General features: G+C 34.0%; 3 protein-coding genes across 4 annotated transcripts; 2 read left to right on the forward strand and 1 right to left on the reverse strand.

The window, feature by feature from the left end:
* Positions 1 to 1438: 1438 nt before the first annotated feature.
* On the forward strand, positions 1439 to 2267 carry LOC145039728 (uncharacterized). The gene is made up of 2 exons (XM_078987750.1): positions 1439 to 2044; positions 2142 to 2267. The coding sequence occupies exons 1-2, from the start codon at positions 1439 to 1441 to the stop codon at positions 2265 to 2267; spliced, it is 732 nt and encodes a 243-aa protein (XP_078843876.1).
* Positions 2268 to 11957: 9690 nt separating this feature from the next.
* Positions 11958 to 12512, forward strand: LOC145038598 (kiwellin-1-like). The gene has a single exon (XM_078986907.1). It carries the CDS (start codon positions 11958 to 11960, stop codon positions 12510 to 12512), a length of 555 nt encoding a protein of 184 aa, XP_078843033.1.
* A 306-nt stretch (positions 12513 to 12818) lies between these two features.
* Positions 12819 to 16364, reverse strand: LOC145038599 (internal alternative NAD(P)H-ubiquinone oxidoreductase A2, mitochondrial-like). 2 transcript variants are annotated; one of them, XM_078986908.1, is made up of 10 exons: positions 16255 to 16364; positions 15861 to 15903; positions 14819 to 15373; positions 14494 to 14710; positions 14222 to 14382; positions 14054 to 14119; positions 13775 to 13938; positions 13578 to 13692; positions 13282 to 13464; positions 12819 to 13176 (listed from the first exon to the last, which is right to left on the reverse strand). In XM_078986908.1, exons 3-10 carry the CDS (start codon positions 15362 to 15364, stop codon positions 13024 to 13026), a joined length of 1605 nt encoding a protein of 534 aa, XP_078843034.1. In that variant the 5' UTR covers positions 15365 to 15373; positions 15861 to 15903; positions 16255 to 16364; the 3' UTR covers positions 12819 to 13023. The 2 variants fall into 2 exon arrangements, with proteins under 2 accessions (XP_078843034.1, XP_078843035.1); XM_078986909.1 differs by lacking the exon at positions 15861 to 15903 and having other exon boundaries at positions 16255 to 16358.
* Positions 16365 to 19153: the final 2789 nt, after the last annotated feature.

Consider the following 19153-nt stretch of genomic DNA (forward strand, 5'->3'; position numbering starts at 1 on the left):
GACACTCGGCACTTCACAACTAAATTTGACATCTACAAAAGGCGAAGGCATGACCGTGAGCATCATCTTGTTTATGGATTGCTATGATTTTTTGGGATACTCTGATATTATATAAGCATTTTGAAACAATGAGTTTGTTTACATTTTCTATACTTGTGGGATGGTTTGAAAAGTTAAAAATTGTTGTGATTTTCAGTAGTTTTACAGCTTAATGAGTTCCCCAAAATACCACATACCATACATAAATAAACACATACTAGACCCCCTCCCCCACATCGAGCCTCGCTCGACATCGAGTCCCATTCAATCTCGGGCCCCACACGACATCTGACCATGGTCTTATTTTTCTTCATGATTATAAGGTCGATTAGAGTCCTTCTCCTTTCAAGTTTTATAATTCTTGGATGCTTTTGGATGGTTTCGATGATATGATTTGCGGGTGCATTAATGAGTTTGTGCCTAATCAAAGTTGGAGCAAGTTTGTTTTGTTTAAAAATAAACTTAAATTAACTAAGAGTAAAGTTCAGGAGTGGCATTCTCAGGCCAGGGAAGTGAATGATGTGCACAAATTGCATCTGGAGTCCCGGTTACATGATATTGATTGTTCTATTGATGATGGTGCCTTTTCTAGCGATTTGTATAATGAAAGGAAACAAATTTTCGGGGAAATTTCTAATATTTAGAAACATGTTGCTCAAAAAGCTAAAGTGAAATGGTCGGTTGAAGGGGATGAGAATTCTAGTTTTTTCATGGTATATTAAAAAAAAGAGTGTCAAATGTTAATTCGAGGGGTTTCTGTTAACAGGAATTGGGTGATACATCCATTGGCGGTCAAAAAAGATTTTTTAATTTTATTTTATTCCTTTAAATTTCAAGCATTTAATAATATTCAGATGGCAAATAAAAGTAATCAATTTGCTAGTATTGGTTCTAATAGTGTGGAGTTTTTAGAGAAGCCCTTTTCGCCTAAAGAAATTAAGGAGGCGGTTTAGGATTATGGTGGACAACGTGCTCCTCCTGGTCTAGACATATTCTCGTTCTAGTTTCTTAAACATTGCTAGGATATTTTAGGTGGTGATGTGGTTGACTTTTTGCAGGAAATTTTCTATAAACCTATTATCCCAACAGGATGTAATTCGTCGTTTATTACTCTCATCCCGAAGATTGATAGTCCTTTAGCCGTGAAGGATTATTGGCCCGTTAGCTTCATTAGGATGCAGTTTAAAGTTATTGCTAAACTGTTGTCAAAACGGTTGGCTTTAATTATTCCTAAAGTTATTGGAGTGATGTAGTCGGCTTCTCTTAAGGGTCGACAAATCTTAGACGAGTCGCTTATGGTGAGTGAGTTGGTTTCTTATTGTAAGAAGAAAAAAATGCTTATTTTTAAAGTTAATTTTGAGAAATCTTATGATTCAGTCAGTTGGGATTATTTGGATCAATGGTGTTTGTGGGGTTTGGGGATAGATGGCGGTCATGGATTAGAAGGTTATTTAAAAATGTGAAATCTTCCGTTCTCGTTAATGGAAATCCCATAGAAGAATTCCAGCTATTCAGAGGTTTGAGACAGAGTGATCCTATCTCCTCATTCTTGTTTCTTATTGCTATGGAGTTCCTTCACATTACCATGGAGGATGTGGTTGCTTCAATTAGATTTCGGGGTGTCAATATGGGAGATTCTAACTTTGTGTTATCTCACACTTTTTATGCAAATGATGCATTATTTATGGGTAAATGGGATGAGAGAAACGTTAGGAATCTTATTACTATTCTTTGGTGTTTTTATATGGTTTCTAGTTTAAAGTTTAATATCTTTAAATATTGCCTTGTGGGGGTTGGAGTGGATCGGCGTGAGGTTGTTTCTTTAGCTTCTTTTACGGGTTGTGCAATGAATACTCTTCCTTTTTCTTATCATGGGATTCCATTTGGTGGCTCTATGACTCATGTTAGTAGTTGGGACACTATCGTTGATCGGTTCCGTAAAATACTTTCAGCTTGGAAAGTCAAGCTTCTTTCCATAGGTGGGTGTTTAACTCTTATCAAATCGGTTTTGAGTACTCTTGGTATTTATTTTTTTCTCAGTTTTTAGAATACCTGCTACTATTTTTCATGTGTTGGAAGCTTGTATATCTTGGTTTTTCTAGGGTATGGAAGAAGATCAAAGTCATATACATTGGCTGAAATTGGATGTTGTTTTAAATTCAAGAGATATAGGTGGTTTAGATGTTGGTAGTTTGGATGCTTTCAACCAGGCGCTCCTTTACAAGTAGAGGTGGCGTTTCTTTCATGAAGAAGGAGCGTTATGGGTTAAAGTTATCAAGGGGTTGCATAGAGTTAATGGAGGCTTTCGTAGGGGTTCTCGGCCTATAGGAAGGATCCGGGTATGGAAAGAAAATAGTGGGATATATTAATCAATTGCATGAACAGAATGTTATAGACGTAAATTTGATGTTTATTGTGGTTGGTGATGGATCTATCGCTAGATTTTGGGAGAATGCATGGTGTGGGGGCATCCTTCTCAAAACGCAGTTCCACAGGTTGTATTGTAACACCCTGTTTCAGATTGTTCCGTGATTCAAGATCGTGGACTGTAAATTTGGTTATGAGTTGGTTTTGGGGCTTTAAAGAAGTGAGGTTTGGGCCTTATTGGAAGATGATATTGTTGGCAATGGGACCAAGGCCCGAGAATTTTGTATTTGGAGCCGAGGTTGGGTTGAGGGAAGTTATGTGTAGGGCCGCTTGCTAGGGTTAAGGTTATAATTTCGGTTTGGGGTGAGCCAAAGTAATAAGATAGAGTTGTAGAGATCTTCAAGACCTTTCCATAGATATAAAGAATGCCAAAATCATAGTTGAAACAAAGAAATTATTATCGTTTGAAATTGAAGTGGGATTGGTTAAAGCTAAGTGTCACGATGTGAAAAGCCAAGTGAAGACCGCGTATCAGCGCCTTGCTCACGACATGAGCCTTAGGTGCTTATGATGCGAGGAATGCTACAGCCCAAGCCCATGATCTTTCAAGGTTACCTCTGTATTTAAGCACCTCTAACTTGCTTTTAGGATTCATTTCTCGACCTCCACCTCCCTCCAACTCAGAAAACCTAATATTTTCCCTATTGGTAGTTTCCAGGTTCCATTTTGGTGTTTCGGTGGATAGAAGAAGAAAAAGAAGGTGTCCTAGAGTGTTGGTCCAGCAAGGGAGCTTCATCATCATCTTGTGCATATTTCTGGACCATTGTAAGTCTTCAAGATCTAAACTTTATGTTGATAGCTTTTAGATCTAAGATTCTTGTCCCTTTTCCTTCATGTTGTGAAAGTTGTATGGAATAGATCCATAAAGTTGGCTACATTACGGTTTCTAAGGCTCCCTTGAGTATCATATCTTATGGATATGGAGTTTAGATGTGATTTATGAATATTGCATGAGTTTGGGACTATTTATTGCCATTTGACCTAAGTTAGGTTTAGGACATGCATGTCCATCAAGTAATCATTTTTATTGACCTTTGGAGTCCCTTTTAGCTTCTGGAAGAGTTGGGGTTGAAGACTTAATGGATTAAGAACTCAAAACATTAGGATATGGCAGCAAACTGTGCTCACGACGTGACACGGGGAGTTTCACGATGTGAGAATAGTTTTTCCTGTAAAACTTGACAATTTGAAGCTTACGATGTGACTAAGGAAGGCTCACATTATGAGGACTGCTTTTGAGTCGATTCGTCCGAGTTGCTAAGTTGGTGTGAGTTCGAGTTGGAACCTGTCCGATGGTATTCTCACGACATGACCAAGGGCTAGTCACGACATGAGGGTCAACTATTGGTATGTTAACCGTTGACTTTGACTTTGACCATTAACTTTTTGAGTTAATTTGGACCAAAGGTGACCTTTTGGACCAAAGGGATGGATTCAGGGTAATTTGGGGTATTATGAGTTGCTGACATAGTTTTGGTCATTTTGTATTGAAAAGGTGATCGGTAGGGTTGGTATTTGGAGCAGTTGGGGTTACAAATATTTCGTCTGACTGTGAGGTGAGTTTCCTCACTGTGCTTGGCGGGTCGAAGGCACCAATATCGGCTCATGGTTTATTATGATTAGGATGCTAGTTGTCTGCGTGAATCTTGCATGTATGATATTTGATATATATACTGGGTGGGGCCTGATGAGTATATTAGATGTTATTTATCTTTCTGATTCTTGCATGTGTTTATGTGTTTATGTGTTTATATGTATACCGGGAGGGGGCGATGCCAGGCGGGGCCTAATGAATGTGATGAGGTGGGGCCCATCTCTTATTTATGGCTGATTTGTTCCGAGCGGGGTCCGTTATATGTTTAATATGGTATGTGGTATTTTGGGGAACTCACTAAGCTTTATGCTTACGATTTTATGGTTATAGTTTCAGGTACTTGTAGTTTAAAAGGGAACCACTAGGGTGATCGCATCGCGCGCGCACACACACACACACACCATGACTTCCATTTTATATGACTCCGATGCATTGAAATGCTTAATTAACTTACTCTAATTTTCCTTTATGGTTTTATGAAAATGTTATGGATGACAATTTTATTATAATTAAAATGAAATTTTTGGTCTTAAATTTGGAACGTTATATGTATGCTTTATCCATTTTGAAAGGTGGGCTTGTTCGAGATTTTTGGAGTTCCTCTGGCTAGAATTTCTCTTGGCGTCGTCTAATTAGAGGTGGAGTGGGATTTGAGCACTTGGAGAATCTTATTGAGCTTTTGACCCCCATTGAGTTGACCTATAACCCGAAAAGGTGGACTTGGGATTATGATCCAAGTGGTACTTTTTCGGTTAACTCTGCTAGACGTCATATTGATTCGTATACTCTTCCTGATAGAGGGGTTGTTACCCGATGGAATAAGCATGTTCCTATTAAAGTTAATATTTTTTGTGGAGAGTGTTGTTAAATAGAATTCATGTTACATTGATTCTCGTGTATAGAGGAGTGGAGTTGGAGTCCATTCTTTGTCCAATTTGTTAGGCTGGCCAGGAAGATGTCTCTCATCTTTTCTTTCAATGTGATGTGGTTCGTCAGATTTGGAAAAGGGTGGAGATTTGGTTAGATGTTTTAATTCCAACGTTCATGGGATCTTTTGATATGTTGCAGTGGATTGATGTCGCTAAGGTGACTATTCGGGGGTGTTCCATCTTGGATGCAGTTTGCATTACAGTGTTGTGGGTGATCTGGTCTTATAGGAATTCTGCTATTTTTAGCCCTAATAAGTTTAAGAAACAATCTTTGTTTGATAGTACTGTCGATCTTTCTTTTCATCGGTTCTCCTATCGGAACTCTAAGGCTAGCCATAGTTGGACATCGTGGATGCGTAATCCATTGATGCCTTGATTTTGCATTTTTTTCTGCTAGCTCTTAGCTAGCCTTTAGTTTATATAAAGTTTTGTTGTTGTTCAAATAAATAATCAATGCTAACCATATCCAATGGTTACCAAAATGCATTAACGGATTGTAATGGTTACGACTCGGTTTTGTCTAATAACCGAACCAAACATCTCATATACACCCTACATCGAACTACCCCAATCACATTGCCACGATAGCACCATTCTCCGCTCCCACCTACTTTGGTGCCGCATCATGTATATGTGTGTTCATATGTTCACATACACACACACACACACACACACACACACACATATATATATATATATATATATATATATATATATATATAGGTTCAGGTTCATTTGAGACCATTCTAATCTTGTGAGACCGTGAGACCAAATCTAAAAATAATTTTAAAATGCAAAATAAATGAAAAAATCCAAAAATTCTTTTTTTAAATATTATTTTCGGAACTTGAATTAACTAAAAAAAATAAAAATAAAATAAAATAAAAATAAAAAAGATAAAAAAAATCCGTTTTTGTTTTTTAAAATAAGTGAAATATTCTAAATAGAATATTACACTGACATATTCTAAAAAATAATTTTAAAATGCAAAATAAATGGAAAAATCTAAAAAAAAAAATTTTAATATTATTTTCGGAACTTGAATTAACTAAAAAAAATAAAAAAAAAAATAAAAAAATTCTATTTTTTTGAAAAATACGTGAAATATTGTAAATAGAATATTACACTGTACATATTCTAAAAATAATTTTAAAATGCAAAATAAATAGAAAAATCAAAAAAAAAAATTTAAATATTATTTTCGGAACTTGAATTAACTAAAAAAAATAAAAAAAATAATAAAATGCGTCTTACGGTCTCATAAAATTAGGCCGTCTCACGTGAACCTACCCGTATATATATATATATATATATATATATATATATATATATATATATATATATATATATATATATATATATATATATATATATATATATATATATATATATATATATATATATATTCTTGTACGTAATGTGCGTCTTCATGTAGCTAATAGTTATGAGCACTTAACAAGTATAAGTCCTTGGTCAAAACTATGAAACCGACAGTAGACCCACAAAACGAAGATGAGATGATAAAGTTTTGGGTGATATTTTAACTGATAATGAAAATTATAGAAACAAGTGAACTTGGTGATTCGTCATACTCTCTAGGACAATGCTCAAAAAATGAAAACAAGAATAATGACAAACATGTAAACAAAAATAATGAATGAATAATAATGATATAATATGCAAGATGCTTTTGCGTGATATGCAAACGAATGTAAAAACATATATTTGAGGCCGCGTAATGTTTATTTATAGTCATATACATATTTGGATATGTTTTACATATACAAGTTGGGCTATTAAGCTATAGGAAATTATGAAAAAACATATTATTATCATTTTATATATATATATATATATATATATATATATATATATATATATATATATATATATATATATATATATATATATATATATATATGTATTGTGAAAAAACATAGAAATAGATATTTCCAACATCATCATCTATTATATCAATTTATGACAAATAGACAGACGGTTTTTACTTACATACAAAATAAATCATCACTACATAAACCTAATCTACACTCATTACAACCACTATAATCTAATCTATGAAGATTAAGAAAAGTGAAGAACTCATAAGAGAAATCTACAAACCCTAAACTGATACGTAATGACCAAAAAATCATTTATGTTGTAACTCATAAGATAATAATAGGTTTCTTACGTTTAACCCTTTCATAAATATATAATTCCTTACCTTTGCGTACCAACATTTTTCATGTACATAGTGGCTTCTTTTATACTTGGAAACACACTTGAAACAATAGAAAAACTAGAGAGAAATCATATGTAAACACATATATGATCAATAGGAATGTTGGTATGAATCATTGAGTTGACCTATTTCGCCATACAACAATTTACATTTAAGCTTTGATATTATGATATTAAAGTATTTAAATCTTCATAACTTTTTTAGTTTTCATTGAGTTGAGCTATTTGGTCATACATCAATCCCATATAAGAACACTATGACCCCATAATGAACTATCCTCTCGTGAAGAAAGCACTGTTATCTTAATTATTTCTTTTGCTCCTTGAAACGTGACAGTTGGCAAATGGTAAATTCTAATTAAAATTAATTTAATTTACATTCTATAAATACTCATTAATTTAATCTCCAACATTTTCAAACAACAATTCTATGTTTCTCTCTTATTTTCACCCATAATTGATCCACCAAATTCGCAAAATTACACCAACCAACATTTTGGCATAACAATGTCCGACTTACTAGTTCACAGAAACCACCGTACGGAAACGTTTTCAATCTCGATACTTCACCACCATCACCATACTACCCACAATTTGATACCATGTTTTCACATGCATAAAGAGGATCCAACGTGACATATTCCTACAAACACTTCTATTTTATCCTACTCAAACTTCACAAAAGTAATTTCATGCATCTCAACCGTAATTCATGCACAAAATGAATCATCCGAGGTTCCTACATATTCCTTCATTAACTAGTATCATTCCATGATTTCATCCATGAAATCATTCCATTTTGTTAGATCACCAAGAACACACACTTGTTCTTTGGCCCGAAATCCACCCTAGTAGTTTCTATATCGTAAGTATCCTTTCAATATTCTTCATATCTATTAGGAAGCCTTGATTTACACCATTGAAACATGCATTTCCCAAGAACATCATGAGTTTACGGCCCAAGACTCTTCATGGCCGTAAACTCCATGTTGTTGCATGTTTAGACCTTAAACTCTTCGAATAACCAAGCGTTAGACCTTGAACCCTTAATGGATGTTGTAGGATCTTAAAACACACACATATGCATGTTTGACCATGAGTCTACGACCGTAAACTCCCTTGGCCGTAAACCCATGGTCATAAACTCATGATAGTGTCATTCCACTTTCCTTTGATGAATCACATGTGATTCAACACTTCATGCTCAGGTTCCTTAGTCCCTTAGGTTGTTTCCTTCATGATTAGTTGTATTATACACTAATTATACACATATATGTACCAATATATGTCATTAGGACCCATTTGTGTATCAGGACTTCATTCGTGGAACTTCTCATCCTTACGCGCATATTCGTTTGAATCACCCACATAAGGTGAGTTCATACCCCGTAATGAATCTTTTAACTGATTTAAATGCTTTTAGGGGGGGGGGGGGAATACAAGTTGAACACAATGATAACTGTGTAAATATTTGTTATAAACATCTTTCAAAAGATTGCTTATGTCTTTTATAAGTGATCAAAACATTTCAAAACTCTTTTAAAGTTATGTTGCTTTATAGTTTAACAAAACTCCATTTTTAAAGTACAAGCATAACTTAGTAGATAAATGAGTCTTTTCAATAACAGTTCAAGTAAAACATTAGTAAACTATAAGGGGTATAGTTTAGAGGTTCAGTTCATACTAGATACAATACACGATAACAGGAAGAACATACTAAGATACTATAACATAATGAACTTACTAAGTTGTTATAACATGGAACAACGACAGGATCTAATTATACCAATGAATCACTAACTCATTGCTCTAAACAAAAGGTGTTAGTTAAATTGGGTATACATGATCACATAAATTTAATGTGGATTACATGGCCTAGCAACTGGTTTGCGGAAGTCGCATTTGGTTCCCAAAATCTCTTGAGAGAGAGAGAGAGAGAGAGAGCATATAGTATGGGTACTAGCTTTCACATTATGACCTTAATAAAACAAACATGTTTTATGGAAATCAATACACCAGGATGTCAATTTAAAAGACAATTGGGTACTTACATTTTCCCATTACTTTCGTAAAGTGACAGTTCCACTTGAAAGTTAATGCAAGCTATTTTCGAGTCAAGATAGTTATAAACTAGGGAAAACTTCATTTTACAAACGACAAACAAAACAGTCGGGTCTAGTACATTCAGTAGAAAAGGACCATAATGTTAACCTTATGATTCTGTAATGTATACATCAAGGGATATATATATATATATATATATATATATATATATATATATATATATATATATATATATATATATATAGGATCCGACAGGTAATAGGATATGTGTTTTCCACTTCATTTCTTGTTCCTTGTTTGGTTGTGGGCTTAGAGCGGATTCACCCAGCCTATTATCCATTCGATCTTAGTTATATATATATATATGTTGCGTATACATTAAGTCATCATAAGGGGTACTAGGTATGGGTCAGGTCACAAGACACTAATTCAATGCACATTTTTCTAGTACAAAACATACTTTTCAAATAGAACATTTGGTGTACAAAACTAAAAACTTACCAGTAAAGGGTTTAACCATTTTATTAAACCAAGTATAAACATAAAGGACTTTAGGTGGTTAGCTCTATAATACCTTAGTTTATACATCAGGGTTATATATAATTACTACCCGATAGGTAGTTGGATGTGTGCCTTCCACCTCATTCCATGTTCCTTGTTTGGTTGTGGGTTTAGGGCAGATTCACACAATTAACTATCTGTTCGATATTAGATTATATATAGCTAGTATAAACTAAGTTATTATAGAAGGAACCACTGTGGTTACTATTTTATTATAAGAAATAAGGGTTTTCTTAAAGAATCTTTTCATCAAATATAAAGGAACTATTACAGTTAACTCCGTGAGTACCAAGGGAATACACCAAGGATCTAACAACCAATAGGATGTGTGTCATCTACCTCATTTCCTATTCCTTGTTTGGTTGTGGGATTAGGGCAGATACACACAATCGATTGTTTGTTTACTCCGAGTTTTATATAACATCTATCCATTTAGTACTCATAGAAAGGATTGTAGAGTCATTTTTACTTATCTTTCATCAAAGCAGGAAATATAGGATTTTCTAGAGGAACATGCGAGCTTTTCTAAAACAAAACTTACAATTTACTACAACTTACTAAGCTTTCTGCAACTTACTTACATCACTAAAATCTTATGAACTCTCCAGCTTAATTGTTGATAAACTCTTTCAAAATAACTTATATTCTTAGGAAACTAGTAGACAGGTACTCGCGCTGAGAATTCAGAAGATGGAGCAGTATAGCTTCAAGTCTTGTTTTGTTATTTGCTTATGTACTCCATGTTTTGTGAACACATACTTTGTAAACACTTTATTTCTAATGAAATGTTTGTTTATTACTTTGATTACTATGATGCATGTCTTGTGATACTAAACATGACGTCCTCCACCTCAGAACATTTTTGTCGTTCCGGTTTTGGGGTATGACAAACCGTCCCTTTGAACAACTCTAACGTAGGAAGGGAAAAGCTAAAAATATGGTGTTTAGTGATGAATTAGGTTCTCACTAGTTAAATGACAAAGAAAAGATATTGTTTATAATATGAATATGTTTAATCTTACATAACTATTGTCATTATCAAACATTCTCACTAATTAAATCGTCTATAAGGTTATTATAAACTTATTATTAGTATTATTATTCTCATTCATGTTGTCAGAATATTTATTGAGTCGTATTATGTTAGAATGGAAATGAGTGAAAAACGATTTGTAAAAACAAAAATGAATAAGAATTAGTGAGAATGCATGAAAATGAAGATATTTATGTAAGGTTGAACGTATTCGCATTACTCTACAACTTATTCTCGTAGTAATTCTCATAGAATAACATTGTCTGCACGTCCGCACAATAGTTGTCCATCCACGTTATAACCTAGCCTGTTTAGTGATTATTACTATTATGTAATTTCTATTTTTTTTATTTAAATTAATGAAATTTTTTAACTATTATTAATCTCATTTAGTTTTATTTGTGTTTAGTAATTAAGTCAAATGTATTAAAATCAATAAGTATTATTTTTATTAAAAAATAAAATAAAATAGGTGGAAGATTAAAAAATACAACACCTTCTATGAGTAGATAAAGGATATTGGGTATCATAGGAGAAAGATAAAGGATAGATGTCAATTCTTTGAGTCAGAAGAATGACTAACTAATTAAAATGGTAATTATTCTAACAAGATTGGATACTTAGTTAGTGAGCTATACAAGAAAAATACATCGCAAAGATTGGTAAAAATACAAAGCCGTTGATAATGGTTTGGATCGGAATCCTAAACTTCATGCAGTGTTGAAGTTCACAAATAAATTAACATTCGTACAGGCACAAAATTATGCACAACACCATAGCGGAGAATTTTGTATTATATTGGTCAAATCAGTTGAACAGCATCTACAATTATTTTATATTATGAAAATGAAAGGGAAATTGAATGTCCACGGTATCATCTATATGCTAGTATCGTAGAAGAACATCTTGTCAATTCATAAAAAAATATTTAAAAAAAAAAAAAAAAAAAAAAACTTTGACTACTAAATAGGCTTGTTGTTGAGCCAAACTCTATATAATAGTCCATGTGCCTTGCTATTCATCCCACATTACCATTGTAAGAAGTTATACTCACAAACCAAAGGAGAGAATGAAGAGCTTCTGTTTTCTTTTAGTATTAGTTCTCTTGGCAGCAATTTCATTAGAGATATCGAATGCCGAGACTTGCAAACCAAGTGGTGGTATCAGGGGAAAAAAACCACCTCATGGAAAATGCAACCGTGAGAATGACTCAGATTGTTGTGTCCAAGGTAAGTTTTACACCACCTATACATGCTCAGCTCCGGTGACAAGTGAGACAAAAGCAACACTTACATTAAACAGTTTCCAAAAAGGAGGCGATGGCGGTGGTCCATCAGAGTGTGACAAAAAGTACCACTCTGATGACACACCGGTTGTGGCATTGTCAACCGGATGGTATAAAGGAGGGGACAGGTGCCACAAGAATATTACCGTTAATGGAAACGGGAGGAGTGTGAAGGCAATGGTTGTGGATGAGTGTGACTCTACTATGGGGTGTGATGCCATACATGACTATCAACCACCTTGCCCTAATAATATTGTTGATGCTTCCAAAGCAGTTTGGAAAGCCTTAGGGGTGTCCGAAAGTAACTGGGGAGATTTGGATATTACTTGGACAGAATGATGTGAATCTCTAGCTAACTTCTTGTAAAATGTCAAAAAGTATTTGTGCTTTTTATTCGTGTGAATATTGTAATATGTAATGATGTTTATGTAACTAAATTGGATATTCTATATGAATTGTGGGGCTCAACAAAATTTCCAAGGCTGTATGAATTAAGCTTTTATTTTAGAAGGTCCTTCAACCGATTTTGTTTTGAAAGATGAAACAGAACCCAAATCGATAAAGTAAAAAAGTTTAACTGATCAAAATTACAACTTGTAATAATTATATCTACTAAAGTAGGCATGTTCCATATAAGTAAAAAAGTTCAACGAGGAAATGTTTATATTTTTGTATTATCTCTCCTAGACACCAGAAAGGTATCAAAAAGTTTCCAAACGGTTACAATAGGTGTATGTCATCTTCTGAATCATTATCATGAAAATTTTTGGATAGTTTGGAATTATGAAACAGTAGCAAAATTTATGAGCCTAAAGCTAACCTAAACTTAACAATAACAAACCACCAATCATCATATTCTTGTATTATCTCTTCCAAACACCAGTGTGGTGGCCCAATTGATTGCAACATAGAACCTGTTCCTCCAGCTCAACACACGTGTCAGATAGGCAGACCGCCATATCAGCCAGCTCACAAACCCCGCCATCGACACTCCCCCAGCATCCTGTTGTTGTAGACAACATCAGATAATGATTAATTAATTATAAAAAAAGAGATCTACATGTCCGTTTCTGAGTTTGTAAATTAAGACCAATAAATAATAAATTACCTTTGACTGGCTTAGGTCAACTAGGGCCTTATAGCGCCCAACAGAAGCCATACTTCCAAGATGCTTGTAAACAAAAGGATCTCCAAGATCGATGTCCTTTGCAGAATAAGCCCTTCCTGCATTTTGCTTCCCAATCTTTTTATTAAACAGCTCCACTAGAAACTTCCCTTCTCTTTCAGCAACCTGGTATATTCAAATAAACCATGCTTTTGATTACAACTCAAAAATAAAAAATGAAACATTTTGACTTTCTAAAGTCAAACCAGGTACATTTTCAAGTGAAAGATGAAGCAAACCTGAGCTAGAGCAGGAAGAACCTGCCTTCCTGTGTGTTCAAGAAAACCAGCACAATCTCCAAGTGCAAATACATCTTCAACAGAAGGAACCCTCAACCATTCATCCACACCAATCCTGCCACAATTAATTAAACACATTAATTTCTCAAAATATATAGCTGCTTCATTCTTCATATATTAACCAGAACTATATATACCTTCCACCAGGAGATTTGGGAAGGTGTAGTGATTTTATGAACTGAGAGGGACCCACACCTGTCGACCATACCAGAAGCCCATAAGGCACAACACTCCCATCACTAAGAATCAGTTTCTGTGGTTGCACCTCTTTCACAACTCCTCGAACAAGTCGAACACCATACTGTTACATAACATCTTTTTTTTGTTTAATTTGTTTAAGCCATTTTATATATGGGTCCCATTTCCATGGAAAAGTAGTTGTCAATATTACTGATCATGTTGCGTAAATAAATTACCTTTGTTAAGTGTTTCATTGCATATTGCCTTAGCCCAACATCAAACGACGACAATATTTCATTTGCCTGTTGCAAAAACACAAGTCATATTAATGATAATAATAATAATAATAAATCAAACCAGGTTTACAACTTTACGTATATGAAAAAAGAAGAATGAATTATAACCTCAATAAGTGTGACACGAACGTAGTTTTTGACATGAGCATAACGTTGAAAAACATCTCTCACAATAAAATCACTCAATTCACCACTAAACTCTACTCCAGTTGGGCCTCCTCCAATAACAACACAATGCAACATTCGCTCCTTTTCTTCCTCAGATACACCTGAAAATCGAATACTTCAATTTTAGCCTTTGTTACAAATCAACCATCAAAAGTCAAAACTCATACAAAATTACAAATACTGCATATAAAGAGTAAACTTATTATAATTACCAGGATTCTCAGACACCATCAAGTTCAAAAGAAGCTTCTTCCTTATTTCTTGAGCATGACTAACTTCACGAAGAAAATGTGCATGCTCCTTCACACCCTTTATTCCAAACGTTAATGGCTCAGCTCCAGAAGCAATTACAAGCTTATCATATGCAACTTTGAATCGATAAGGTTCATAACCAAGTCCATGATTATTATCATCCGTCTCACAATACACCTATTCATGAACACAAACAAAACAAATCATTCATATCTGTTACATAAAGAGTACTCCACATCTCCAACACTATCATTGTGGTGTTCAATTATACATGAATATGCTTACTTCATGTTTTTTTGTATCAATGTCAGTGCATGAAGCAAGGTAAAAGTAGGAGCCCGGATGCTTAGCTAAAGCGGGCTGGACACGGCCCACGGGCTCGGTTACAGAACGGAGTTCAAGGGTTCCAACACAAGTTGATGCAAGTAAAGGTGTGAAAACCATGTGATTTCTAGGTGAAATGCAAACAATATCATATATTGTAGTATCAATTCCTTTAAGGAATCTACAAGCTCCCCAACCAGTTCCAAGAACCACAACTCTAGGTTTGTCCCCTGGTTTAGTTGGTTCAAGACTAGCATAGTGAAAATTCTCAGTTTCTGAAATCCGCATTGCATGACCAAATCTATATCCTTGAATCCCATGTGTTCTTCTTCCTTCAAAATTCATATGATCTGCTTTGGTTAGGCTTTGTAGGTATAAAATCCTTCTCACTGTTTTAGCATTTGAAGTTGAGTGTGAAGTGTTGGGAAAAGGAATAATGGAAGAGTTTGTGTTTGTGTTTGTTCCTGATGATCGTCTCCAGTTTCTTGAAATCCTTGCTAGCGCCATTAAGTTTATCTGAAAATGTAATGGGTTAAGAAAATGAGTTTGTATACAAAGATTATGTTTTGAAAGAACAGACAAGAGTTTTTAGAGCATAGATTTGCTCATCAATTGATGGTAGCTCCAATATGATGTATGAAATGATCTTGTTTAGATCTAAAGTTGGACACCCTGGTTTTTGGCAAGAGACAAGAAGGAATCTAGAAACAAGTTTACAGAGGAAAATGCCAAGAATCTCCCATTAACTTGGACTGCTTTATTAAATTGAATAATTTATTATAAGTAAAAGAGATAACATTGTGCATACACATTACATACGGGGATTTTGGGTACAGTTTTTGGTGCCTGATGAAAAAAAACTAGAGTAGCCAGGGGCAATCTAATATGATCTTAGTTATATTTAAGAAAATCGATCTAATCAAATCTGATGGATTTGGTGTATATTCACCAAGATGATTGTGTATACTATGATCGTAAGGTTCATACAAAATGTTCACATCACCTGAATTTAGAGAAAGAAAATCAGAATCTTCACTTCACAAGCCCTGTAATTAATACACACAAAACAAAATCGTATAATGTTGAGTTCTCGTTCAGGCAATATCACAAACACATAAAGATCAATACACAATTTGGCGTAAAGCTAGAACACGTGAAAACAAGAAACAGGTTTTAATCAAATGAAACATTCACATTGAGAGACAAAGTCAAAAAGAGGGAACAAATTTGTTATAAGATCGATTTCATAAACTGATAAACTTTTTTTTTGTAAAGAATCAAAAGTTTACATCGGGAGAGGAAGATAAAACGCGAACAAATTTTCTAGAAGTTTCCAATTCTTTTTCAATAGATCCAACGTTTACATTGGAAGCTAAAGAAGGAAAGAAGTTAATTACCAAGAACGCAATTCAGTATGTGTCCGATGGTGTTTCTGTGTGTTTGAGAGAGATAAATGATGAAAGAATAGTATCAGTGAGTGGCGGAAGGTTGTTGTGTGTAGTAGTAATGTAAGAAAATCACATGCCCATGCCCTTCATGACATATTTGATTACGATATGTTAGTTACTTGTTGCCCACGCCGTATGCTTTGTAACTATTGGGCTGTGGCCCACACTAACTTTACTAATTTTAGTAGATATTGTTACTACTTTGAGTTCTTGAAAATAAAATAAAAAAAAGGCAGTGAGAACTTTTTTTAATTATGAACCGAACGAACACGAATGAGGTTTGTTCATGTTAGTTCGTTTAAGTTAACCGAACAAATGAACGAATACAAACGTTTAAACAAACGAGTTTTCTTGTGTATGTTCGTTCATTTAACAAATTACATTGTTCATATTTATTCGGTTATGTTCGTGAACATGCTAAACAAACATAAACAAACAAACAAAGATAAACAAACATAAATGAACATATAATATAGTAATGTAATCAAATACAATTAAACATATATGAATATAAAAAGAACTTATATGAACGAACATAAACAAACGTAAACGAACAACATACTTCACAAACATAATTAAACGAACGAGATAATTGTTCATGTGTGTTCGTTTAACTAAACGAACAAAAATTTATGTTCATATTCGTTCATTTATTACATAAACGAACTTCTCGTCGAACGGTTCACGAACAGTTCATTGAACGTTCAGTTGGTTTATAGTCCTATTCACAACTATTTTTTGTTTAAGAGAAAATTATAAATTTAGCCAAAAACGATAATTATTTTGTGGATAATAATAATAATAATAATAATAATAATAATAATAATAATAATAATAATAATAAAACTAAAATTGCAAAAAATAGCCATCAGGTTCGCAAATGGGAAGCCTAGGTTCGCAGATGGACTAGTCCCTCTGCAAACGTACAAGTGGCTAGCACGTCTATGCTTTAGACACTTGTACGTTCGCAGATGACCTTTTTTCGCGTTATAAAAAGCTCCTTCCACTTTCTACCTTCACAGATGGACTATGTCCAACTGCTATTTACTCTCCCCTCCAACTGCGATTTTATGATAGTTTCATTTTTTTACTACGAAATTAATAGAGGGTGACTACGAAAAAACTTAATTAAATATAAACTTTTGCAAAAAATCATCAGTTTAGTTGTTATTTCTTTGAAATTTTTGTTTAAAATCTCTCTATAAAAATCATCGGTTTGCGTTACAACTGGTGAGAGATGGAAAGTTATTGAAACAAATATTGAATACATATATCTACATGAAGGTATTTATGAATTTGCTTTAATATTTTCTTAGTATACTAGTTATAGTGAGTTTGTATCTTTTTTGAGAAGGAAAACCGGTTTGTTAGACAAATACAAAATTAACTTTCGTTTCCATCATCCTGAATTGAATCATTATATAATCATAGTTGAAGACATGGATGTTGGAATGTTGATCAATGTAATCAAATCTAAGGGAGGAAGGACTGTGAAAGTATTTGTGGTGGCTGATGAAGGTGATGTGGTTACGGAGGATGGTGAGAGTGGAAATGAGCTGGTTGCTAACTTATGCAACGATAAAGGGAGCAATAATGTAATAGGCACTTTCATGACTCTTAGTGTAACTCAATTTCATAGTGATGTTGAAAATGTTAATGTGAGGTATTCACCTATTCACTATGTGGATATATATATACAATATATTCTAGGTACGCATTTTTGTCAATTTTTGTAAGCCGACCCTTGTAGTAGATGGAGCCCACGTAAAGGGCGAGTTCTTATTTGTAGTTACTAACGATGGACAAAACAAAATATTATCGATTACATATGGTATATGCAAAAATGAGTGTACAAACTCTTGGACATGGTTTTTTTTTTTCAAAAATTATGTGATTTCATAGGCAATATGGAGGAGCTTACAAATATATCTGATAGGTCTCCATTGATAGCGACATCTATTGCCAACATTTTTCCTCACGCTCATCACGGAATATGTGGTGTCTATTTGTATTTCAATATAGTAGCTAGATACGGGAAGAGTAAGACAGTTAAATGAATTTTTTGGGAGGTTTGTAGAGCCTATACAGTTGATGATTATTAAAAAGACAAAAGAACCGGTATGGGAATTCTTAAAAAGTATAAATCATGAAACTTGGTCTAGTGCACATTTTAGAGGGAATCGATATAATATTATGCCGTCCAATAATGTAGAGATACTGATGTTGATCGAATTTTTTCGTGCAACAATGCAAGAGTGGTGGTTTCAAAGACATAACTTTGTAGGTAATAAGTTCTAATATTAATATTTTTGTTAAATGTTATTGATCTTAACTGTTTAATTTTGTCTATTTTTTAAGCGGAAGCAACAACACTCACCCCTTGGGCCGATTATATTGTAAAAGAAATAAAAATTCTTTTAGTAATTGGGATGTTCGTATGATCTCAAGTAAGAAATGTGAGGTAAAAAAGGGGTTACAAAACGTGATTATTGATTTCCAACAAATGACACGTATATGTAGGCATTAGTAGCTTGACGACATAGCTTATGGTCATATCATAAGAGCGTTAACAGTCAACAATTACCAAGACTGCTTGACCTTTGCATTAAATGCTTACTATACCAAAACATTGAGGAAAAAATATGAGAAGTCAGTGGACCCTTTGCCAAAGTCTTCTGAATGGGAAATCCTCAATGATTTGATGATTGTTAAGCCATCTATAATGGATAAACGCCAGCCAGGCAGGCCAAAAACACAGACCGCATTCCATCCCAAGGCGAGGGCCCAATTAGAAAAGAGTGTTCTACATGCGGTTAAACAGGACACACAAGAAACAATTATTCTGGAA

Source organism: Lactuca saligna, chromosome 4 (genome assembly GCF_052625555.1).
Source record: "Lactuca saligna cultivar CGN05327 chromosome 4, ASM5262555v1, whole genome shotgun sequence".
NCBI lineage: Eukaryota > Viridiplantae > Streptophyta > Magnoliopsida > Asterales > Asteraceae > Lactuca > Lactuca saligna.

Bases quoted from the DNA above. Each gene is read 5' to 3' on its own strand.
- LOC145038599 (XM_078986908.1), bottom strand. From the start codon at position 15,364: ATGGCGCTAGCAAGGATTTCAAGAAACTGGAGACGATCATCAGGAACA. The intron at 14,711-14,818 runs GTAAGCATATTC...GTTCATGAATAG, and splicing joins TTGATACAAAAAAACATGAA to GTGTATTGTGAGACGGATGA. The intron at 13,465-13,577 runs GTTTGCTTCATC...TGAATATACCAG, and splicing joins TTCTTCCTGCTCTAGCTCAG to GTTGCTGAAAGAGAAGGGAA.
- LOC145038598 (XM_078986907.1), top strand. From the start codon at position 11,958: ATGAAGAGCTTCTGTTTTCTTTTAGTATTAGTTCTCTTGGCAGCAATT.
- LOC145039728 (XM_078987750.1), top strand. From the start codon at position 1,439: ATGGTGTTTGTGGGGTTTGGGGATAGATGGCGGTCATGGATTAGAAGG. The intron at 2,045-2,141 runs GTTTTGAGTACT...TGGTTTTTCTAG, and splicing joins GTTTAACTCTTATCAAATCG to GGTATGGAAGAAGATCAAAG.